Consider the following 25,137-nt stretch of genomic DNA (forward strand, 5'->3'; position numbering starts at 1 on the left):
GATCATGTCACCATTTTATGGGATTTTAATGTGACAGCGTGATTTTGCACATAGATACGAATACCAGTGTTTAGGTTTAGGTTAGTTGTTACAACTGTTAGCTGTTAGTTCTGAAAGCATAGCACTCATTTTATTCATATTTCTGGACTGTCTTTGTTGTATGTTTTAGTTTCATAATCCACCTAAAAAAGTTCAGGAGGGAGGCCAGTTGCACACCTGGATCCTCATCCTGTTGTTATGTCTGCTAAACATGGATCACTCTGCTGTTTTGTTTAAGGGAGATGGCGTCCCTGCCATGGCAAAGATAATAAAAATAATTTAGATTTTTGAATAGAAATCCTTAATACTTAAATAGCTTAACGGTGCAAACATGTTAGCATCAAAATATTTTCAAGATGCGGGATTAGTAAAGGATATTTTATCTCGTAATATTTCAGGATTGGTTTTGTTATGCTTGGTGACTTAATGTCACTATTAAACTTAAATAAATGCAAACTAAAGTAATAAAAGCACTCTGAAGCCGTGCTGTACACGGTGTTCTCAGTCCTCTCTCCTCCCACTCAGTGTGATCATATGATCGCAGACTCTTAATCCACTTCCTCAAACTTTAAAACTACCAGTGTGTCCGGTCCAGCCGGATCACGCTCATTTTCCAGCAAGCCTCCCCTGTGCAGGAAAGCAAAGCTGCTGAACGGCAGCGGTGGCTTCGTGTAGCACCAGGCCCGGCGCTGTGGTGTCTCAATGGCAGACCTGAGGATCAGAGCTGGTGCGACCAGAAGCCCACAGAGAGGAGGCGGACACTCCGCTGCCTTGTCCCTGGTCACGCTGCTGTCTGCGCTGCTCACCTGCGGCGTCAGGTGTGCAGAAAGCGACAAACCGAGCAACATTATCCTCGTGCTTGTCGACGACCAGGATGTTCAGATAGGTGGGATGGTGAGTGAATTCACTCTAGAAATATACAGCCTGTCATTCGTGTCGGTTCCTCAGAGACTTGACAGTTTCTGTAGTGAGGTCATGCAGTGCTCATACTGTTTGAAACGTCCTGTTTATGGTCACCTGATACTGAGTTTAGACAAACACACGCTCTATTTTCTTTCTGTTTTGCGGGCTAGCTCTCAGATTTAACCTCCTCGGTGCTTTGAACCTGTTAATCAGTTAGTTGAATAGCTGAACTGTCAGATGATGAAAGAATTACAAGAATTGTGGGAAGTTTATGACTTTTGAGAAAGACAGGCTGGATATATAAAAAATAATAAAATTGAGCAAATAAAACTAACAATTAAAAATGCAATATATGCGAATTTATTAAAGATACAAATGTGCGGTCACAGTATTGATCTGAGACTGAACTTAAAGGTCATTTTTGTGATTAGTTTGTACATATGTGTTAACTAAAAGTTTCATCAAAGGTGCTTGCTGGGCTGGTGTGAGGCGACAGTGCACGAGTGTGCCACCCACGCTCTTCATACTTTTTTTTTTTTTTCATTTGTCAGGCGTCATTGGAAAAAACAACGTGTTTTTATGAGTTGCAGCGTTAAATTATGGCTACAGTATCTTGTGGTACAAGTTTGTATTACACGAAACTACAGCCAGGCCCGAGGGCCTAGGACCTTCAGTTGATATCTATTCTACACAACATGCGGATGTTTTCTACATGAAATAATAGCATTTTTTTTTATGAAATTTTGTTAGGACCTACTTGGTTTTGGAATTAATCTATTTGAAACTCTGGAAGTTACGACAAGTGTTTTTAACCTAAATGTTAAGTTCAGCTTCTAACATGCTTGGAAAGCAGATGGGTTCTGAAACAATTGCTCAGTTAACTCTATTCCTGTTTCAAGTCCTACATCTGTTCCTGTGTGTATTTTTGCTTATAAGTGACGTGCAACCTTAAAGGTCTCTCCAGTATAAGCACATTTATGTTTGCAATATTTTGCTCAGAATTGAAAGCATTTTTTTTTTTTAAAAAAAAGGAGAAATCTGGAATGCACTTAATGTATTTTCAAAAGCTGGTACCTGTTCTTATTAGGTCCTGTGAAATTCTTTACCAGATGTTTGGAACCACCAGATATTTGAATAATCCACAAAGATCCATTCACAGAAAAATGGTCAGCTGATCAAGTGTTTAGCTAAAAGAGATTACTTTATGTGCCTTTCTAGTAGATGTTTCGACAATAGCTAATACTGTCATAATGTTTTGAGTTTGTGCTTGTAGCATCTATTACTTCTCCAGTACTGTCATTATGGTGTGAGTCACTTTGTCTGTTTCTATTGCACAGACACCAATGAAGAAGGCAAAAGCCTATATAGGAGACGAAGGAGCAACATTTGTGAATTCTGTGAGTATCTTATGCAGTACATATACTTTTACTAGACTACATTTCACAGGGAGACATTTATTTTATTACGTTATATTTTCCGACAGTTGTAATTACTTGTAGATTGAAGTGTCACACAATAAATCACATTACAAGTTTATGAAACAATATATGTTGGTGAAAATTAAACCACTGGTTCCCAAACGTACTTATTATGACTTCCTTTTACAAGTGTCTACTTGGGGAATCCTGTCATTTTTCAGATGTGAGCAGTTTGACTAAGAAAGAAAAATTCTTTTCTTGAAGTGTCAGAGCAATTGGTGGGAATCACAGACAAATACAATATATAATATTCTGATATGTTGCCCATGGTAACGAAGATATTATGATAATAATGAATCAGATACATCAAATCTGCAAAACCACATACATTGCAAGACAATAATCAAAGATATGGCACAAGATGTGTGTATGAAAGCAAAACTCAAATGTTCTTGAAGCACTGTTTGCACCAGTGATTACACAATAAATGAGTCTCATATCCTCCTTTCTGCTGTCACGCTTCTCTCCCTCCCCCTTTCTCCCTGTTCTCACTTCTTCCTCCTGCGAAGTTCACAGTCACGCCACTGTGCTGCCCCAGCAGGAGCAGTATTTTGACAGGTCGATACCCTCACAATCACGAGGTGAGAAACAACTCCCTCAACGGGAACTGCTCCAGCCTTCAGTGGCAGAAAGGCCCCGAGGCAGAGGCCTTCCCCACCTACCTCAACAAACTGAAATACCAGACATTCTTTTCTGGGAAATATCTTAACCAGGTTTGTACATGTATATACTTTTATAAGCATTATACACGTCCAAATGCTTCCAAACTTCAAAACACACAGGCAGTACAATGAATACACCGTGCTTATGACTGATTTTTTCTGTTCTAAATGTTGAAATATTGTTGGGAGCCCAACAGTGTTTGTGTTGTGTTTTCATTTTATTCACTCACGTATTTGGCAGAGACTGTGACATATCACAGTCAGCAGATACAGCTAATGGAGATACACACGTCCCACAAGGTGACTCAGCAGTGATCGCTGACTCATTACAAAACAGTATTCTGCAGGACTGTCAGTATGAAGCCCTGAAGATGCTTGTTACATCATTTCTCTTGAAGCCGACTGAGCTAACTGTACCTTCTACTTTCAGTATGGTAGCAAAGCAGCAGGAAGTGTTGGCCATATTCCACCTGGCTGGGACCAGTGGCATGCACTGGTGAGTCACAAGTAACATGTACATGCACAATTTCTCCTAAGTACTTCTGTCATGACACCTTTTGCTGCACTTACAGGTGGGAAACTCTCAGTACTACAACTACACTCTGTCAGTCAATGGGAAAGAAGAAAAGCACGGTGACAGTTACGAGGACGACTACCTCACAGACCTCATAGTGAGTAGTAATCAGACCCTCAGATTTGAAGTGGAGGGAGTTCATTACGTGGTTTATGTGGTTCATTTATCTTTGGTGGTTGATTTACCTGACTCTTATTTTGAGCATTCAATGCTTTCCAGCTAGGTGCTGTCCTTGACATCATGTGTGATATTACTTGATATCATTCAGCCGTCTTGAGTCTCTTGTCATTGGAGACCTTGTTTTGTCCAGAGATTATCTTTGAGCTGGAGGACATGGAGCAGACTGAGATCTGCCTTGATCTCGCCTTGAGGCGACTTTTGTTGTGATTTGGCGCTATATAAATAAAATTGAATTGAATTGAATCTGTTGCCTCATACTTCAGCTGGCTTTGCTGTGCTGAACATGAAGCTGATTGCATTTTAATTAGTGTCATAATGTACTTATGGAATAGTTTAAGGAAGTGTGGATAGCTCCCTACTTTACAACAATTATATGGTGGTGAATTTTGGTGGAACTTCTAAGTATTGGCAGTAGGGTCATGGTTGCTTTAACAACTTGTTGGCTATAGCTGCCAGCCATCAGCTCAGCTTCACATATACTGATTCATGTCACTAAACTGGACCTCATTTTTAATTAAATTATCTGAAAATAATATGAACTGCTGTCTGGTAAAGACTATCCAAGACGTTTTGGTGGCTGAAATTCTAATATTTTATTACTGATACTTTGCAAAAATGAGCAGGTATGCCTCTGTGCGGTTTGTTGAAGTCATTGGTGGCTGGTGCCTGTGTGGGTTTTTTTTTTATTTTATTTATTATATGGTGAACACACATGCTTGTGCATGCACGTGGATATGCTTTCTATTTATTACTGCCACACTGTGGAAATGTGGCAGTAACAGTATGTGGGAAATATTGTGTGTTTTGGGACATTTGAGGGTGAATTTACAAAAGAGGGTATGGTTGTTCACCTCTGCAGTCAGTCAGCTGCTGGCATAGAAACATAAAATGTGGTGTTTTTCTGCCAGTCAGCATTGTGACAGGTTAATCATCAGCTAATGCAGTAGCTGGCGATAAAAGGGTTGCAAGAAAGAAGCTAATATTAGAAAGGGCTATTTAGTTTCTGTGGGACGCATTACATTACATTCAAGTTTTGGTGAAAATGTTTGGTTTCTTTGTGTTTATATTTAAGGTTTAAATTTCACGCACTTGCTGCTTATCAGGTGACTCAAAGAATTTGTTTATCTTACTCTAGATTTAGTTTATGAGAGCTGAATGATCTTTGTCACGTGTGCTGTTGTCATGATTGCTTGCAACAAAGAATAACGGTGGAGAGAAAGAATTGGTCCAAGGTGTGGCTTCATTTCATGAAGAAAGATGATAGTAGTCCTAGTTTTAATGTCTGTAAGCCATCAAGGCAGGTTCGAAATGTCAGTGATTTGCTGACACATTCATCCACACAACAGGGAAAAGCTGAGATTCAGCATGAGAACTTCTGTTTTCCAATCAAGTTTCATGTCTGTGACCGAACATAAATAGCTCTTATTATAAAAATACTCCCACATAGATAGGCTTGGTGTCTTTTTTTTTCTTTATAAAATTCTATTCTGTAAAACAGGGAGGGAGCATTTTTTTAGCCTTGCTAACCACCGCTGCCCCACTGGCTAGTAAGCTGACATGTGAGTGATATTTGACATTCAGCTTTTGTTGATGTGTTACATCAGTTTTGTGCTTCTGTTTAAAGATGATGAGATGGAAGTCTTGAAAACAGTTTTCTTTTATGACACAAAAGGGAAAACGTAAATGAAACTTAATTAACAGGAAAAGATGTCATTGAAATTGACTGTTATCCTTGAATTTTACAGTTTGTCCATATTTTATATGGTTAACAAAATAAGTAATTTGCACCCTTAGAGTCATTTGAATTTTTGCAAACCCTTGCTGGTTAATATTTCACTTTCATTTTGACTCGAAGTTGGTTCTGTTGTGCAGCTGCTGTCCCACTGGCCAAAGAAAGCAGTAGTTTATGTGTATATATGGGCTCTCATACTAACTGATCTATAAATCTTAAACTTAGATGGCAAAAACCAAAAACTAAAATCAAAATTACATTTCAAATTGGGGAAAAAGAGAGTAACAGCCTAGAACGGTCCACTGTGGCTTTTGACCAACTGTATTTTTACATCCCTGGGTGATAATGACTTTCAGATGGCACTTTTGTAGCTTACATCATACATTTATACAGTTGGTGTTCATTTCTTTACAAGTCTGCTTGTTTTTGCCTAAGCTAAGCTTTTAAAGAAATGTAAGTTTTGCAGCAGTCATGTAATAAGTCTGTGCCTGTTTGTCAATCCAGCTGAACCGGTCTCTTCACTTCCTGGATGACAGGAGCCCTCAACATCCGTTCTTCCTGATGCTGTCCCCTCCAGCTTGTCACTCCCCCTGGACTGCAGCGCCTCAGTACCAGAAAGAGTTCAAGGATGTCCAGGCCCCTCGAGATGGCAGCTTTAACAAGCCAGGGAAGGTATGCCTTTTCAAGAATGTTATGCTATGTGTCTGGTGAAGTCCAGTTTTAATCATTTAAGGCGACTGGCAAGAGTAAAATCTTTTCTTTCGAGGCAGCACCTTGAAACAGTGATCCATGCTTTTATTTCTTCCCGCCTGGACTACTGTAACTCACTTTATGTGGGGGTCAGTCAGTCGTTGCTCTCACGTCTGCAGCTGGTTCAAAATGCGGCTGCACGACTCCTAACAGGAACTCGAAAAAGAGAGCATATAACCCCCGTGCTAGCCTCTCTGCACTGGCTGCCTGTGTCTTTTAGAGTTAATTTTAAAATTCTTATGTTTGTTTTTAAATGCCTTCACAGTCTTGCCCCGCCTTACCTCTCTGAGCTTCTTCATCCCCACATACCCTGTCGGTCTCTCAGATCAGCTGACCAGCTGCTCCTGGAGGTACCGAGATCCAGGAGGAAGCTCAGAGGGGACGGGGCCTTCTCTATTGTGGCTCCAAAATTATGGAATAATTTGCCCATGCATGTTAGAGAGGCCCCTTCACTGTCCACTTTTAAATCACGTCTTAAAACCCACTTTTATTCCTTGGCTTTTAACCTCAGTGAGACTTAGTTTCTTTTTTAATGCAGTAGTTATTTAATTAATGATTTCACTCTTCTTTTATTTGTGTTTTATTTATATCTCATGTAATTTTATTTTACAGTTCCAATGTACAGCACTTTGTGTCAGCTGTGGTTGTTTTAAAGTGCTTTATAAATAAAGTTGATGATGATGGTGGTTTTTAATTTTGTTTCTAATGAATCTTTTATTTTTGTGAATGCTTTAGGATAAACACTGGCTGCTGCGCCAACCTCCTAATCCGATGCCAAACAGCTCAATCACTTTCCTGGATAATGCATACAGGAAAAGGTACAATTGTTAAGCGTACGTCTCTTTTTGCATGAAAGCGCATAGTTCGTAGAAGACAAAGTCAGAATAGTGTCACCACTGTCAAACAAGAAAATGTAAAAAAAAATTGGTAAAACTAGTTTTGTTTTTGTTTATTTTCTTCTGTCTTCCTCCTCCCCTCACCGCAGCCTTGTTCTGCCAGAGGTTTCTTCCTGTTAAAAGGGAGTTTTTCCTTTCCACTGTTGCCAAAGTGCTTGTTCATAGAGGATCATCTGATTGTTAGGGTTTTCTCTCTGTTTCCTTTGCATTATTGTAGAGTCTGTACCTTACAATATAAAGCACCTTGAGGCAAGCGTTGTTGTAATTTGACACAGAATTGAATCGAATTGTAGTTTTAACCTCATGAGCCAGCAGGGATAAAGCATTAATATATTTTAGCTGTTAGAATTCTGGAAATCACTCTTTGCTGCATCCTCTGATTTACAAAGTTTTTTTTTTTTTTTTTTTTTTTTTTTTTTTAATCAATTATTTATTCAACTACCTCAGAGTTTTCTGCATGATGCTTTTGAATTTTATGGTATTGTATTTTTAAAAATATGGAAAGGATCCTGTGATCATCCTCCCTATTTGTCTTCATTGGGGTTGTTGAGGTCAACACCAGAGCTTTTTTTTTTTTTTTTTTTTTTTTTTTTTTTTTCCCCATAGATAAGAAATATTAGAAATTGACTTAGGAAGGACAAAGCCTTTCTTGAAACTGAAGTAAAATAGAAGAAATTAGAATGGGTACTCATTGTTTGGTCCTTTTTGGTCTGAAATTACATAACAAATAAACAATTAATTTTAATTGCTTGAAAAAAAATTGCAAATGACTAAAAGTTATGAATAAAATTTGTTCCAATGGGTTCAGGAAAGCAAAATTCCACACTTGCAAACAACTGGAGATATTAAACCAGTCTAAACAATTTAGAAAACAAAATCCCTGAATCATAGGAGTAATTGCAGTTATCTGCAGTTCCTCAGTGGTAAAATCAGTATTTGTGTTCAGTCTGACATATTAAAGCCTATGTCTGCACTTTAACTGCATCTTTATTGATTTCTTTAAAATCCATTTTGTTTGTGTATAGATCCAAAATTATGAAAATCATATCAACATCCAAATATTTCTCCACCTAGCATGTACATCCAAAAACTTCTGATGTCTCTGGCAGGTGGCAGACCCTGTTATCTGTGGATGACATGGTGGAGAAGCTAGTGAAGAAACTTGACAGTATAAAGGAGCTAAACAACACCTACATCTTCTACACTTCAGATAACGGCTACCACACAGGTCTGTTTTTGATAAACTCCTCCATTTAATCTTCGATTAGTTCATGCTCTGTACCTTCTGTCTGTGTCATCTTGAGCTGGATTTATACTGCTGGGTTACAGAAGACAGTTTAATTTTTAATTTTTAGCCCCCTGGCTGCATTGCATAAATGCAAGTCACCAAAACATTTTAAGTTACTTTTAGGTCCTTTTTTATGGTTTGTTTTCTTCAAGAAATACCATGGGTAATAGAAAATAATTCAATTTAATTCAATTCAGTCTATTGATATAGCCCCAAATTACAACAGCAGTCACTTCAAAGTGATTGCTGGGTGAAGGTCCTACAATAATACAGAGAAAACCAGAACAAAAGAACAACACCCTGTTGGCAATGTTGGCAAAGGAAGAACTCAGGAAAAAACTTCAGGCAGAACCAGGCTTAGGGAGGGGCATCCATCTACCACAACCAGTTGGGGGTAAGGGGAGTGAGACAGGGATAAAAGACACACTGTGGAAGTAAACCAGAGATTAATAGTAATTGATGACTAAGTGCAGAGTGATGTATTAAAATATAGTGAGTTAAGAAGAAATGAGGGAAAATTCAGGTCAACTGATCCATCCCTAACTAAATGCTTTATCAAAAGTCCCTCTCCCTCTTAAAGAGGGTGTGTGTTTCCTAAATCCAAGGTGGGAGCTGATTCCACTGGAGAGAGGCACGAAAACTGAGGCTCTGTCTCCGTTCTACTTTAAAAAAAAAAATGATAGGAACCACGAAAACCAGCAGTCTGAGAGTGAAGTGCTCTATTGAGGTGATATGGTACTATGAGGTCTTTAAGATGGGCCCTGATTATTCAACATCTTGTATGTGAGGAGAAGGATTTTAAAATTGAGTCTGGATATAACGGGGAGTCAATAAAGAGAAGCCAGTACAGGAAAAATAAATCTCTTACTGTAAAGACACCATCCGACTCCAGATCATTGTCATGTACATGCGCTTCTAATAATGCTGAGAGATTTGTGTTAAAAAAACCCAAAAAAAACAGAATCTGAGGCACTCTGCTGAACATATGTAATTGCAACATTTCTGTATCTTTTTATGTTTAAAAAAGAAAAAATCTTCAGATTGGTTTGTCTTATATGAATGATAAATATAATAAACCCATATTGACCAATGACTGACCTGTCTGTATGGGATTAGTTCAGTAATAAAAATGTGCAAAAACTACAAAAACCTGTAAATAAACAGTAATGACAGCAACAAATAATCACCCAACTGAATGAAATAATTATTTTAAACCATCTGATGTTGTTTTAAAAGCAATAGCGGGTAAATTGTTTGTTACAGGTTACATTTGTGTTCCCCAGTCTGACCTGAGAGCTTATAGGTATTTGCACAGTCACCTGCCAGTTTACTGTGTACACCTTTCTTTGCATTGAAACCCCTTTTAACTGCAGTACTGCCCTAATTATTTATGGCCTAGATTCAACGAGATGCTGGAAACATTTCTCACAGTTTGCTCCATACTGACACGATTGTATCATACAATTGCTGCAGATTTTCATTCACAATGCAAATCCTCTATTCCACCACATCCCAAAGGCACTCAATTATGTGGCGAATGGAGGGCATCTGAATACACTGAACCCATTGTCTGTAAACCAGTTTGAGATGATTGAGCTTCGTGTAGATCAGCAGTATCTCAAATACTCAGACCAGTCCATCTGTCACCAACAACCATGCTCAAAGTCACAGAAATCACCTTTCATCCTCATTCTGATGCCTTGAGTTGCTGCCTAGTGATTGATTAGATCTAGGTGTAATCAGCTGTACTTGCTGTTCCAGGTCAGTTCTCGCTGCCCATTGATAAGAGGCAGCTCTATGAATTTGACATCAGGATTCCGCTAATGGTCCGCGGTCCTGGCATAAAAGCCAAGCAGGTGCTGCAGGTCAGAACAATACTCCACTAAAACACACACTCCAGCTGCTTAAAAGCATATTAATGTCTCTGGAACTGTTTTTTGTTTTTTACCTTTTTTTTTTCCCCCTCATGTCTTTTTTTCTTCCAGGCTCCAGTACTGAATATAGACCTGGCTCCCACCATACTGGACATAGCTGGAGTCAATCTGTCGTCTGTGAATGTGGACGGGCAGTCTTTCCTCGCTCAGATGGTCAGCTGCTTCTTTACATTGACTCTCACTTATTTTTCCCTCATGCTAAATCTTAACCCAAATTTTATCTTAGGCTCCTTCATTGCGTAATGGCACTGCACGACCATACTTCCTTGTTGAGTACACTGGAGAAGGACAGCCAACGTCAGACCCTACTTGCCCTAAATTAGGTCCAGGAGTATCTGTGAGTACCTACAAAAGCAGGCTTCCTATTCTGGTCACCACTGAATGTAACATGCTTCCAGTTTCCAGTAATATTATAATCTCTGATTGAAAAAGGGGGAAAAAAAGTTATTTAAAATAATTCCTTTTTTCTCTTCAGTGTCAAAGTATTATGATACCAAAAAAGGGAGCTGAATACAGTAGAAGTATTTTCTCAGCCTTTCCACTGTTTTCCTCTTTGCTTTTTTGATAATGCACTGAGGGAAGACTGGATGCTACTCACTACTTGACTTATAATAGAAACTAAACTATAGCCTGGCTCTATTGAGCTTCATGATGTCAGTACACAGTAACTGAAGTCAGTTAATTGTTCAGATTCTATTAATGGCTTGAGTTAATGGTGCAAATTTGTAAGGAAATTTCCAATAAGTGCCTTTTAATAGCAAATTCAGAATAGATGGCAATTTTCCTAATTGGAAACAACTGTGGACTAAAGCCTAAAAATAGGGTTCATGTTGCCACAAAACATATTGCTCCTGCCGATTCTGAAAGTTTGTTGCTCTGTTCCCAAGAAACCTTCACTGTAACATTTTTCACTGTCTTTAGCAATGTTTCCCAGACTGTGTTTGTGAAGACGCCTACAACAACACGTACGCCTGTGTCAGAACTCTGGACAGCAAAATGAACATGCAGTACTGTGAATTTGCAGACAGTGAGGTACTCCCGGGACTTTTTTGTGTGGGGGTTTTGTTTTTTGGACACATTTTAGTGAAAGTAGATGTGAAGCTTCTCAGTGTTTTTGTTTTGTTTTTTTTACCCCCCAAGTCGTATGTAGAAGTCTATAACCTGACGTCGGACCCGCATCAGCTGGAGAACATCGTGAAGAAGGTGGATCCCTCCATCCTGCAGATCATGAACCAGCGGCTCATAAAGCTCCAGTCCTGCGTGAGTGACAGCTGCCGGGATTACAAGCAAAAATAAGACCGCCAAAGAAGCTGCCAAACGATGACCACACCAAAGTCTGAAAGGAGGGTGGGATCAGTCTGTCCAAATTTTTACATATATGAGATGAGATTCTGACAGGAAAAAAAAAACATGGTTGACAAATAAAGTGACTGGTGGCTGTATTCCACTTAACTGTGTCAGTTTCAGGGGCCCAGAGTCATTACTTTCTTTGGAAATTTGCTCTTTTGATGACAGGGACACAAATTATGCAACTTGTTTATATATACAGATATATATGAAGCCACCACTAGAAGTTTGGTTAGCTTAGCCTGTATTTGGGGGAAGACAGCTTGCCTGCGTGCAATGATAACGCAATCAACATTTCGTACTATCTACCAGTAAATAGAGATGGATTGACATATCTGGTAAACACTGATATCAGCCAGTATCGACCTTGTTGATTGTTATCAGCGTGTGCACGCATTTGCACTAAATGTTCAAACATTTAAAAATCTAAAAGACTTGTCAATTTTTTTTTTTATATGATGTCGATAAAAGCAAGAAAAAAGACAACAAAGTAAACCTTACCCAATCGTTATCAGATATCGGTCAAAATGTTGGATTAAACATCAGTACTGGAAAAGGGTTCACAGTTGGTGTATTATCAGTGTACTTTTCCTTTTACGAGTCAAAATTTCTGCCGTCTTTCTGAGCCACACTCGTCTAGCTTCTCTTGTAAGTTTACTTTTGTTTTTCAAAGGTGCTACATGTAAGCTCAGTGTTATGGCATTCCTCTACCTCTCCATCAAGTCTCTGCAGTGAAATGGTAGACCTTATTCTGCACTCTTGGTGATCTGTTGGAAGTTGGAGGAACATCCTTACCAAAATTGGCAGCTGGTGGAGAACTGGCTCATCTACTGCTATGCCAGGCTCACCAAGACTGCAGAGTGCAAGGACTAAGTCCAGGTTTTGGAGGGACTCAGTGGCCAGTCTTCAATTTGAAAAACGTTAGATGGGAAAGAGTTAGCTGCTTAGCAGTGTCTGAAATTCCCATATAAAATACTTGCGTAAAGCACCTCTAAGATAACCTGCTTTCCCCATGCTGTCATGTGTTTGTGTATAAACTGCAATTTTCAGGCATAGTCAGTGTCTTCTGAACATTTCACCATTCTCGGAAACACAAAATGTTTGATTCTTCTTCTTACTTTGATTGTGAGCAGTTAAGAGAAAGGTTTACTGCTACACTGAAACTGTGACTCATCATCATCGTCTTTGAAGAGTTGGTTTAACATTCTAGGGTTTCATTTAAATGCTTTCCATGAGTTGGATGAAGGGATTAATATGACTTAACTTTTTTTTTTTCATTCAGTATAAACATACCACCAATTATTAGTTAGCCAGCACAGAAAATTTAAGCAACTGCATGTAAGTAGGTTTACACATGGTTATGCTAATCTGACCAAACCAAAAGCTGCTTCTAACTGTATAATGTGGAGATGTATTGTGTCAATATTCTTTTTTGTTTTTGTTCATTTTGCTTTTTTTTTTTTTTTTGTGGCAAAAGCTTAGTTTCCATAAAAGATCTTTGTACTCTCATAACTATCTCTGCAACCCTTTCAATGAAAGACAACAAAGTCTGAAATGTTCACCATGTCCTGTATCCAGTATAACAGTTTATTTTCAGTATTGTGCCTCAGATTTGAAGAAGGAACTCGGCTTTTAAAAAACTGAACTCTTTATTACTAAGAGCCTTTTTTTAATTGGTAGCAGGAACACATGCTGATATTTTTCATATGTTTTCTTATTGCAAGGAATATATTAAGGGAACTTTTGCACAGTGATGTTTAAGATGAACACTTTAATCCTGTCAGCCATATGTTCGCACTGATGTGGTGCATGTGCCTTTAAAATGTGAACAAATCTGCACTGTGATGAAACTGATTAAATTAAATGAAACATTTAAATGCACTTTTTTGTAGGTTTCCTTCTTAATGTGACGTTGTAGTGGGTTCAAGTCAATTTCCTTGGGGGGGGGGGGAAAGTGTACATTTTATAGTTGGCCTAGGTGGCCAGCTTTAATTCCCCTCCAAGATTATCAGGTAATTCCTAAAACCTGACAAAGTGTTTTGATCAGCTCGTCAAAGGTGTGTCAGGTAGAGTTACCTGTGCTTACACCAAGATTGACATTTGGCATAACTGAGCTCTGATTCTTTTCTTAGCCTGGCTACAGAGCTGAAAAGAAACCTGGGGCTATTCTCCCTTTACTTATGTTAGTTTCCTTTATCACTGATGAATAGTAAGATGTCTTAGTTTTGCAGAGGACTTTTTAAAAAGACTTTAACATTACACCTTAAATGCACATTTGAGTTATACAACTCAGTCAAGCATCTCTGATGCGTTGCCTTCTTTTGCACAGTGAAGATGGAACACCATTAGCAAGATAATTAACCTTTGAGATTTAAGTTCAGGTAGTGTTGTGTTAGCATGTGGCTTTGGAGATCATAATAGAAGAGGAATCAATTAAAGACTCTGGATTGAAGTTTTTGAGGACTTCCGGGTGTCATGGCGGATTGAGTGGACGCGCTTGGTGGTAGCTCCCTATCAGGAATTTAAAACACCGAAAACTCGTCAACAGACAATTCAATTGAGCAAAACGAATATAATTGGTGAGGAATAAGGCAAAAGGAGGCCAAAATGCCAAGGGGACATGATAAAGCCGCAAAAATAAATACCAATAACGCAACAGGACAAGACTGCACGAGCCCCGATGGCATAATTAGAGATTCGGCTGGCGAATTACTAAAAGCCATCGAATCATTGAAATCAGAAATGAAACAAGATAATGAAAGGCTGAGAGAAGGCATTAACACGCTACAGCGGGAATTGGGCGGTAAGCTCGACAAGATAAAGGAGGACATAAAAACTCTGTCGAAGAGAGTGGGGGAAGCCGAGGATCGAGTGGGAAATATAGAAGATGTGACAATGGAGTTAATTGAAGCGCTCCTCCAAAGCTTGAAAACACAGAAATTTATTCAGAACAAGCTGGTGGACCTGGAGTCAAGATCCCGCAGAAATAATATACGCCTGGTTGGAGTGGAGGAAGGCTCCGAGGGGAGATCTGTCCAAGACTTTGTCTCGGAGCTGCTACAGCACGAGATACCTATACCGGCCGGGCTAGAACTTAAGATCCAGCGGGCCCATCGTATCTCTGTACAGAAACCGCGCCCTGGAGAATTCCCACGTCCGATTCTTATTAATTTCCAGGAATTCACAACGAAAGAACTCATACTTCGAGAAGTTTGGAAAAAGAAGCAAATCCAGGTGAATGGCAAGACGATCTACTTTGATCATGACTATGCATCAGATATTGTTCAAAAGCGCAAACAATACAGAGAAGTTAAGCGGATACTAAAGGAAGCGGGAGTGCGCTTCCAAACTCCCTACACGAGCATTCGGATCCACTGGCAGGACGGAGTCAGAAACTACGGTAACGTACGAGAGGCGGCTATGGAGATGCAGAGGAGGGGATACGATGTCCAGATCCCGGCGGCATCTGAGGAGGACGATGCGCTAAGCAGAAGGTGTCGAGAGTGGAAACGGGCCTCAACCTCCCATCGAGAGCAAATTTCTTCCCCGAGGCAGAGAGTTAAAAAAAAATTGGAGGAATTTCAGAGAAATGCTGATTAGTTCGGGGGATATCTTCCCCCTGTTACTGATCAGAAAATTATAGGCCTCTTAAATTCAAAGTTCTGGAGGAGCAACACCGGATGGAGGTAAATACGTTGGACTATAATTTGGGAACTACTTCTTCAGTTCTCAAATATTCCATAGGGCCCTCCTTTACGGAGGTTTTTTACCCTAGATCTACCAACGGGGTCATGGTGGGAGACAGTTTCTTCCTACTAATTGGGAGTCGCAAGTTTGTGTTTAATTTTTGTTTAATGTCTAGTAATATTGTTTTATTTTATTTTCTTAAACTAGAGGGGATGATCATTGCACACTGTACGAATTATGAGTGGTGTAGGTAAAATAAAAATTATTTCAATCAATATCAATGGTCTGGGGAATCCAGTTAAAAGGAGTAGATTGCTATCTAAATTGAAACGACACAAGGCACAGATTATATTCATTCAAGAAACTCATATGTCAAAAGAAGAACATGAAAAATTTAAAAAGCTTGGCTATGTAAATTCTTTTTATAGCTCATGTAAGAATAGCAGACGAAGAGGAGTTATAATTTTATTAGCTAACACGGTAAATTTTGAAAAGTTAGAGGAAATCTGTGACAAGGAGGGTAGATATGTTGCTGTCAAAGGGAGGATTAATAATGAAGTGGTGTCCCTGATAAATGTGTATGCCCCTCCAGAGGACAACTCAAAATTCTATCAAAAACTATCTGAAAAAATTATAAGCTTTAGTGAAGGGACCTTGATATGTGGGGGCGACTGGAACTGTATATTAAATCATACTAAAGACACTACAAGCAAAAAAAGACGCAAAGATAATAAATCTAAATCTCTTAACTCATTAATAAAGGAAGCGGATCTCTGTGATGTATGGAGAGAATTACACCCTCTGGAGAAGGATTATACCCATTTCTCAGCAGCCCATAAGGTTCACTCTAGGATAGATTTTTTTTTGATAAATAGAAGTGATAAACATAGAGTCACAGAATGCAATATCGGTATAGCCGACTTGTCGGATCACAACGCCATTCATTTGACCATTCACCTACATAATCAGAAAAAGAAATTATTATGGAAATTGAACATTGGTATTCTCAATAATGAATCTGAGGTAAAAGAGATCAAAAAAGAAATACAAACCTGTATTGCCCACAATAAGGATGATCAGATAGACCCAACAATAATTTGGGATACTGTGAAAGTAGTAACTCGGGGGTATTTGATATCAAGGACCAGCTACCTCAAAAAAATGAAGAAGCTTACACAGTCCAAATTAGAACAACAATTAAGGGATTTGGAAAAAAAAAAGCATACAGATTTGAGTCCTGATTTGGCCGAAAAAATCAAACACGTAAGAAAACAACTAAGTGATTTGACTATGGAGGAAATAGAAAAGAAACTGAGATTCACAAAACAAACATTTTATGAGTCTGGCTCCAAAGCAACTAAAGTATTGGCTAAACGGTTAAAATTAATGCAAATAACTAATGCAGTCAACAAGATTAGAGATCCAAATACCAAGGAACTACTATATGAACCAACACAGATAAAAAACACCTTTCAAGAATATTATAAAACATTGTATAGTCAACCGGATCAGAAAAATGGACCAGAAATTGTAGAGTTTTTGGATCAGTTAGACCTCCCTTCAATAGGGACAACTCAAAATGAACTATTAACCAAACCAATTACAAAGGAAGAACTGGATAAGGCAATAAGGAGATTGAAGACGAATAAAAGTCCAGGGAGTGATGGGTACCCCAATGAGTGGTATAAGACTTTCAAAGAGGTTTTGGCCCCTATTTTGATAGATTCTTTTAATTGGACAATAAAACACGCTAAAATTCCACCTTCCTGGAAAGAGGCCATCATCTCAGTCATACCGAAAGAAGGTAAAAACAAGGAAAACTGTGATTCTTATCGCCCAATCTCCATCTTAAATGTTGATTATAAACTATTTACATCTATAATCACAAGACGCCTAGAGCTGTTCCTTCCTGACCTGGTGGATGAAGACCAGACAGGGTTCATTAAGGGGCGACAGACACAAGACAATATACGACGCACATTGCATATAATTAATGAAGTTAATAGAGAAAAAATCCCAACAGCCTTAGTGAGTTTAGATGCTGAAAAGGCTTTTGACAGAGTCTCTTGGATATTTCTTTTTGCTGTTTTGAAGAGAATGGGCTTTGACAGTATCTTCATCAAGTGTATACAATCCCTGTATCATAGGCCAATGGCTAGAGTTAAAATAAATGGGGACTTGACAGACAGCTTTGAGCTCTTTAGAGGAACTAGGCAAGGTTGCTGCTTGAGTCCAGCTCTTTTTGCTTTGTATATTGAGCCTTTGGCTCAGTATATACGGCAAAGTACAGACTTAAAAGGGGTTTTTGTTTCCAAACTTGAACAACGAATAGGTCTTTTTGCAGATGATATAATTATATATCTACAGGATCCTGATACGACCTTTCCTTGGCTGTTTAAAGCATTAAAATATTTTGGTAAAAACGCAGGATATAAACTAAACATCGTAAAGACTCAAGTACTCTGTCTGAATTATTTCCCCAAAGAATTATTACAAAATGAACTTAAACTAAAATGGGATTCAAATAAGATCAAATACTTAGGTGTCTATTTAACTAGTGATACAAGTACTTTATACGAGGCAAACTATGTGAAGTTTAGTAACACAATCCAAAAAGATCTGATTAAATGGGCTCCGCTTGTCAAGGACCTTAGCTCAAGAATAGAGGTAATAAAAATGAATGTGCTTCCCCGGTTATTGTACCTATTCACCTCATTACCAGTCCAAATAACAGATGCACAGTTTGGTAAATGGGATAAATTAGTTAGTAGATTTATTTGGAAAGGGACAAAGCCAAGAATAAGATTTAAAATACTCCAATCAGGAAAAGAAAAAGGAGGACTTGCCCTCCCGAATTTCAAGGAATATTTCTATGCAGCCCAGCTGAGATATACTGTTTACTGGTGTTCATCAGAATATACTTCAAAATGGAAGCATATAGAGTTAAATTATTGCCTATCATGTCATCCACAAGCAAGATTGGGAGAAGAAACTACCCAGCCCACGAACAAAAATCTCATCACTGAATTTACTATTAAACTCTGGTGGACAATAATGAAGAAATATAGAATTACAGAAGATTGTAAATTGCTGATTTGGCCTGCATACTCTCGAAAATTCCAAAGTGGACAATGGGATAGTACATTTTTAAGATGGGTCAATAAAGGAATTACAGCAATGTGTACATTAATAGATGGGACAACATTTAAATCTTTTGAGAATCTACAGAAACAATTCGGATTGGATAAATCAGATTTATTTAGGTACTTTCAATTAAGACACTTTTACAATACAGAAATTAGAAAGAAGCTCTCGAGAGACAGAAATCGTATAATAGGAACAATAACAGGTGCATATAAAAATCTTCCATCAGGAATTCTGTCGAAATTATATGATGGCCTACAAAATTCGAATAGGAATGAAACATTATATATTAAACAAAAGTGGGAATCGGAACTACAAATTGAGTTGTCAGAGGATGATTGGCGATCCTTATGTCTCACACAGCATAACTCCACTAGCTCTAGACGATGGAGAGAATATGGCTGGAAAAATGTGATTAGGTTTTTTATTACTCCATATATCAAAAGCAAGCAGTTGAAAACACCCCAACAATGCTGGAGATTATGTGGAGACTGGAACGCCAATCACTCACATGTGTTTTGGAAGTGTAAATATATTAAATCATATTGGGAAAGAATCGCGGCAACAATGACGAAGGTGCTGGGGTATGAAGTACTGTGTGAGGCACGAGTAATGTATTTTGGAATATGGGAAAATGTAAAAAAGGAGGACTGGTATTTGTTTAAGATTATGTTGTTGTCAAGCAAAAAGGTGATAACAAAGAATTGGCTGAAAAGCGATCCTTTAAAACTGGAAGACTGGATGGACGTAATCGAGGACATATATACAATGGAAAAAATGACTTACACTCTGAGACTGAAATCTGACAAACACCGAAAACAGTGGACAAAATGGATAATTTATAAGTCTCAGTCAGCCTTATAGGGCGGGACCTCTCGTGGTTTTTTTTTTTTTTTTTTTTTTTTTTTTTTTTTTTTTTTTTGTGTGTTTGTTGTTGTGTTATTATTATTATTGTCTTGTCCGTATGTAATACAAAGGAAAAAGTACAAAATAAAGAGTTAAAAAAAAAAAAAAAGACTCTGGATTGAAAACTAATGAGACATGTTTCTAAAGACTGTAGTCTAAAACAAGACAACCACTAGAACCCTGCAGAGGACTGGACTATGAAGCTGCAGACCAAGAAAAACTTCACCACAGAGGAGACATCGTGAAGCCAGATGGAAGTATGCCAAATACAAACTGAGAAATATTATACATACTGGAAGCACATCCTTTGGTCAGATGAGAAAAAACTAGAGCTCTGACCTATTTTTTTGTTTTTTGTGAAATAATTTTGTTTCTGTATGCAAAGTAAAATAATTTAATCATCTGAAGAAAAAAAAAAAAAAAGGTCAGATCGTCTGCCAACATCACATTCCACAGAGGCTCCTGCCTGACCTCATCTGTCAACCTGTCATTCAGCATTGCAAACATGAAGGGACTCAGAGCCATCCCTGATATCTCTGTCATCTCACCCTGACTATGAACCCCTCTGTCACTCCTACTCCACACCTCATCTAACGAGCTTGAAAAGAAAGCAAAAAATGCAACATCATTCTTTAAAAAGATATGGATGGATGGGGGCTTTTCCATTGCTGAAAAAACCCCACTCAGGGTAGAAATGTTTCTTCATAGGATAAAGGTGATCAGATCCACACTCTCCTTTAAAAGGAGAGGTGAATCCAAATCACGACAACAAAATTGCCACACAGCATCCAGGAGCTCTGGATCTTCTTCCGGGAGGGGTTAGAGGTTCAAGTATTTCTTTTGTCACCTGTCTGTAAATCTGCTGATGACACAGTGTTTGATGTATTTTCACATTTTAAATACTCATATGTGCAGTTATGTCAATTTCCTTTGCAAACCAGCACTATAAAGTATCTCTTAGAATTCAAGGTTTTGATCATTTATTTAACTTCAGGAACAAAAGTTGATGAGCATTTTGTAGAAAATGCAACAGGTTTCACCAGCTAATTTTATAACAACAGTGATCTCCTCTCTCCTAACTTAAAATCCTTTTGAGGACATAAATAAAACAAATATTTGAAATCTGCTCATTCATTTTTCAAAAATCAAAAAGGTAGAAACTGGTAGCACATCTACTATCTACAGAGAAAATGGTTACAGACAGTTTAATCAGAGGTACTTGTACACAATCTTATCCTGCAGGGTCTGAATCTCTAACTTGACAGGGCATTTGTAAAAGTGTGACAGCAGTGACTCTGTATAGCCAATCAGGAAGTAAAACTTCTGTGGTGGTAACTTCTGTAGCATCACTGCGCACACATTCAGCAAATTGCCACGCCTTTTGATGACAATCTCATTGGCCAGGCACCCGTGGAACGTCCCAAACATGAACCTCCGAATGAAGACATCTTCTACAGTGCGTTCAGCTGCCCCATCCTCTCCTTTGAGGTTACCTATCAGCAAGAGAGAAAAAAAACTGGAGCTGTCGTGAAAGATTAAGAGGAATTTGGACTGAATTACACATTAGCTGCGGCTGATGGACAAAGATGTGCAAACGAAAAGATCACTGCCTCTTCAGCAAAATATTTATTAATAAGGCTCACAGTCACATTAGACAACATAAATCTTATTTTAAGTTTCTTTACCATGTTTAATATTATGTTTAGAGATATAGTTGAAAAGTTTAATATTTATCTTTAGGTCTTAATTTTGCTTAAATTATGCATTTTCTGTAATAAACTGCAAACACCATATGGAGACACTGAAAAGTATCAAAAGACAGAGCAGCGTTTGATGAAGTCTAAAAAGATTATAAAATGAAACCACTAGTTGCTGCTGTCTGGCTGTGGAGAGCACAATCATCATGACTCTATAAATTGTTCCCGACAGAAACAAGTGCACTGACGTGCAGCAGATAAAAGCTGTGTGCTCGGCCTCACTTCAATAATCTGAGACACTGAACTGGACCTGTCCTGTTCGTGCTGCAGTTTTGATGAGTGAAATTCTATTATTTTATTGCTCTGTTGTTTAGCATGTGTATGGTAATTAACAGACTAATACAATAAATTCTGGTTCCAAAAAGCCAACTGGGCTGCAAGCAAAATACTAACAGGGAGGCTTCAAAATGCACAGTGTAGAACCAACAGGTGATGTCACAGCGGCTACATCCATTGGTTTGCTTTATAGACCATCAAGTCAAAAAGAGTTTTGATAAGTCAAAAATCAGCTGTCTCTCCAGCAAGTCTCTCATCTCATGGTCAGACAGACCCAAACCTCATAGTTTGAGAACAGTTAGAGATGGTGGTTCTCGTTCTTCTACGCAGCCTAATCAGTTCTCCACTTGCTGCAAATTCTAGTTCAAGCTTCCAGCAAATCTCCACAGAAGAACAAGGACTGCTGATCTCCCCATTGTATCCAACTGCAGGATGAGAGACTAACTGGAGAGCCTCAGCAGTGGGTGAAGCACTGGGTCTTGCCAGCTTTTCTCTTTGAAGGTGCTTGATTGCTGTGGTTCTCTTGAACAGATAAAAATATTTAATCAAATGCTAAAATGAGTTTCGACTTGGAAAATGTGTTGGACACACTTTGAAAACATGGAAATGTTTCCCAGTATCAGTGTGTGGATGGCCTGTGCACAACACTTTAAGTCTGTGGCACAGGAGCATTCAAGCTAAAGTGCATAGTTTGGTTGGACTCAGTGATGATTGGTATGTTGTCTGAGAGCTATCCGCACCAATGACTGCTTCCATAAAAATCACTGAGTTAACTAATTCATGACCAAACATGTGAGAGGACAGTGTGCATAAAATCAAATGTGCCTAGCGAGAGCATATTCTCAATCTCAGTCATGCTTACTGGTGTGCTGTGACAGCCATCCTTTGCGGTGGCCAATGTGGTGAGGATGATGCGCTTGCTCATAGGTCACAGGTTTGTCTCCTTTCCCTACTCGGATACGAGCGGCTCGATTCTGTAAAAGAGAAAGACAAAAGAGCACATCTTGGGTATATTTGGAGAAAACACTATCAGACCCATTGAAAGTTAATCATCTATAACAACCTAACAGCCTTTGTAAAAGCAACAAAAAACCTCAAATTACTTTTTTTTTTAAAATGGTTGTGACCTCTGAACCACTCTGACTGTGGCTCCGGTAAAGTATCAGAATACTGTGAAAGTTAAAAAGATAAACACTATGTTAAACAGTTAGTGTTGCTGATACAACAGCCCTGAGAGGGTCACGGCCGCTTACCTTGCAGCACGACACAGTAACATGGAGGCCCCTGCTTCCAGAGAAGCTGCACAATGAGCTGGACCAAGCTAAGGCGCTCTGCAAAACAGGTAATGTGGTGAGAGTGAAAACCAGTGAGTAAATATTGAATTGATGGTCAGAAATCATTTCAAAAGCAAAACGGTACATCTGGCTTCTCCCTTATTTCCCAATGGGGATGTCAAAGCATGTGGCTCAGCATGTTTGACTTAGCAAAGATAAGCTGGAAGTCCTTGCTGATGCAACACTCCTACTTAGCAGGAAGAGGTGTTGGGCAAGACAAACACTGAAATGTCTGAAGCAATTGTGCTTGAATTGTAATACCTACTGACCACTCTGGCAGTCATTACATCTGCTAATGCTAGTCTGTGAAACAATCATGCATGCTAGCATTGGACAAACAAGAATACTTATTAAAACTAATAACTTATTACTACAAATAATTATAATCAAGACATCTTTTGGAGTATTATCCGTACAAACATTAATATTTGGATCATGACAGCAAGCTGTGACTGTAGTGAACAGTGGGTTTCAGCGAATTTTATTTTCTTCCTGTGTTAACATGCAGAGGCTGTTTCAGTTGCTTAATAATGTAGCGCAAAATATTTCAAACCAAGTTAAGAAAGGAAAATACAAGGAATGGAGATTTTCACTCAGGCCCTCAGGTCTAACATCAGTGCCTGATCTCATTAATGCTCTTCTTGATAAATGGACAATTATTTCCACAGACAGCCTCCTAAGTCTTGTAGGAAGCTGATTTTGCTGCAGAGGTGGAGCAACTCCCCACTAATGCTTATGGATTTAGCGTGGGATATCATGGAAGCTCCTGTGGGTGTAATGTGCAGGTGGCAAAACACTTTTGTCCATATAATGCATCTCTGCAACACAGTGCACAGATGTCTTGGACATAGTGTCAGAGATGTTGTATCGTTAAATCACAGCTAGTCTAAACTGTCTTGTGAATCATTCCTATTGCAAATTGTTTTAAAGTTGTGTAGTAACGAGTTGTTAAAAGGTATTTGTCGACATCTTAGTTGCCGTTCTTAGTATTCATAATACAGTTTCAGATATTTTGATAAGGCAAAAGGCTGTTATAGATGTTTCCATGTTTGATAATTCAGGTTCGTAGTGCCACAAACAAACACGTTTGGTTTCTGTGGTCATACAACGCAGTAGTAACAAAGTGACACAAACGTTTGTTACATGTCTGAAATTTTTGCTATTTATCATAGAAACCTAGGCAGCCAAGAGCAAGTTAGCTAACCCCTAGCTTAAAATTGTTTATATATATAAAGCCTTACCAAACGTAGCGCTAAATTAATGGGTGCACGCCGATAGCTACACGGTCAACAAGACTTCATGGAAATTAAGTAAATGTTACGGTTTAAAATGACTTTCTTACCAGCACCCTCACGTTTCCTATGCTGCTCAAGGACGCCGCCATGTTTTATTCAAATAATTAACTCGTGGTACTAAACTACAACACAGCAGTCACTCTGTTTATTACTGTATAAATAGCCGAAGGTTTACGAAAGCTCGGTAATAATTATAACACGTAAAAATAACAAAATTAACGTTTCTATACTGAACTTGAGCTGTATACTGGAACTGTTTTTTCCACAGGCAGTTTCCACAAGTTTCCACCGGACAACTATTAACCTGAACCAACCGGAAAGAGGGAAAATAAAAGTTTTAAGTTAAAGATGAGTGATATTTTAGAATCAGAATCAGAATCTTTATTGACATTGAACGAAAATTGTATGCAAACACACAGTTTAATTTACAGTTTAATTGCAAAGTTTTTCCTCACAACATGTTCTCGTACGAATTGTTTTTAAAGCAAGTTAAAATTCCTATTTTTAACAGATGCATTTTAAAATATAAATTTTGTTACCTAATACGTACTCTTTAGTTTTTTTTTTAATTTAACCATAGTCGTTATTTTAATTATTAATGATTAATTTGCTTTAAACATTAATATTATTATTGTGTATAATATGCATTAGTACAAAAACTTTTCTTGCATACTTGAGTAATTTTATAGTTATTATTATGTTTCTGTTATGTATTAACTGTGCTTTATTTAAAAAGAGATTCTTTGAAACCATATACCCTATTTGAAAACATATGTCACTTTTCTTGCGATTATTTGTGTTCGTTTATACTTTTACTTTATTTGTAGTGGGTCCACACTGCAGTGGTTCGCCTAACAAGTGAAGGTAAGTCTAAAGTTGCTTAGCCTATCTGTGCTATTAAAGAATAAATACATAAATATAAGTCAAGAACTGAAAAGGGGGGGGGGGGTCCTAA

The 25,137-nt window shown here is 38.3% G+C and overlaps 2 protein-coding genes across 2 annotated transcripts; one reads left to right on the plus strand and one right to left on the minus strand.

Moving 5' to 3' along the window:
• Positions 1-596: 596 nt before the first annotated feature.
• Positions 597-13,664, plus strand: gnsb (glucosamine (N-acetyl)-6-sulfatase (Sanfilippo disease IIID), b). Its single transcript, XM_085464699.1, has 13 exons — positions 597-933; positions 2,280-2,339; positions 2,930-3,133; positions 3,513-3,578; positions 3,655-3,753; positions 6,073-6,240; positions 7,054-7,136; positions 8,324-8,442; positions 10,264-10,367; positions 10,488-10,589; positions 10,663-10,773; positions 11,358-11,468; positions 11,577-13,664. Exons 1-13 carry the CDS (start codon positions 742-744, stop codon positions 11,730-11,732), a joined length of 1,575 nt encoding a protein of 524 aa, XP_085320825.1. The 5' UTR covers positions 597-741; the 3' UTR covers positions 11,733-13,664.
• Positions 13,665-20,483: 6,819 nt separating this feature from the next.
• Positions 20,484-24,483, minus strand: mrps24 (mitochondrial ribosomal protein S24). The gene is made up of 4 exons (XM_085464700.1): positions 24,230-24,483; positions 22,807-22,884; positions 22,416-22,527; positions 20,484-21,013 (listed from the first exon to the last, which is right to left on the minus strand). The coding sequence occupies exons 1-4, from the start codon at positions 24,269-24,271 to the stop codon at positions 20,730-20,732; spliced, it is 516 nt and encodes a 171-aa protein (XP_085320826.1). The 5' UTR covers positions 24,272-24,483; the 3' UTR covers positions 20,484-20,729.
• Positions 24,484-25,137: the final 654 nt, after the last annotated feature.

The sequence above is a fragment of the Copadichromis virginalis genome, linkage group LG7 (genome assembly GCF_057382275.1).
Source record: "Copadichromis virginalis isolate Kocher_CV1m ecotype Utaka linkage group LG7, C_Virginalis_male_GT1.1, whole genome shotgun sequence".
Taxonomy (NCBI): Eukaryota; Metazoa; Chordata; class Actinopteri; order Cichliformes; family Cichlidae; genus Copadichromis; species Copadichromis virginalis.

What these genes read in the sequence shown, in the direction of transcription:
- gnsb (XM_085464699.1), top strand. Translation starts at nt 742, where the DNA reads ATGGCAGACCTGAGGATCAGAGCTGGTGCGACCAGAAGCCCACAGAGA. An exon ending in GGGACCAGTGGCATGCACTG is followed by an intron (nt 3,579 to 3,654) that starts GTGAGTCACAAG and finishes CTGCACTTACAG; the next exon opens with GTGGGAAACTCTCAGTACTA. An exon ending in AGATAACGGCTACCACACAG is followed by an intron (nt 8,443 to 10,263) that starts GTCTGTTTTTGA and finishes TTGCTGTTCCAG; the next exon opens with GTCAGTTCTCGCTGCCCATT.
- mrps24 (XM_085464700.1), bottom strand. Translation starts at nt 24,271, where the DNA reads ATGGCGGCGTCCTTGAGCAGCATAGGAAACGTGAGGGTGCTG. An exon ending in TTACTGTGTCGTGCTGCAAG is followed by an intron (nt 22,528 to 22,806) that starts GTAAGCGGCCGT and finishes TCTCTTTTACAG; the next exon opens with AATCGAGCCGCTCGTATCCG. An exon ending in ATGGCTGTCACAGCACACCA is followed by an intron (nt 21,014 to 22,415) that starts GTAAGCATGACT and finishes TCTTGCTGATAG; the next exon opens with GTAACCTCAAAGGAGAGGAT.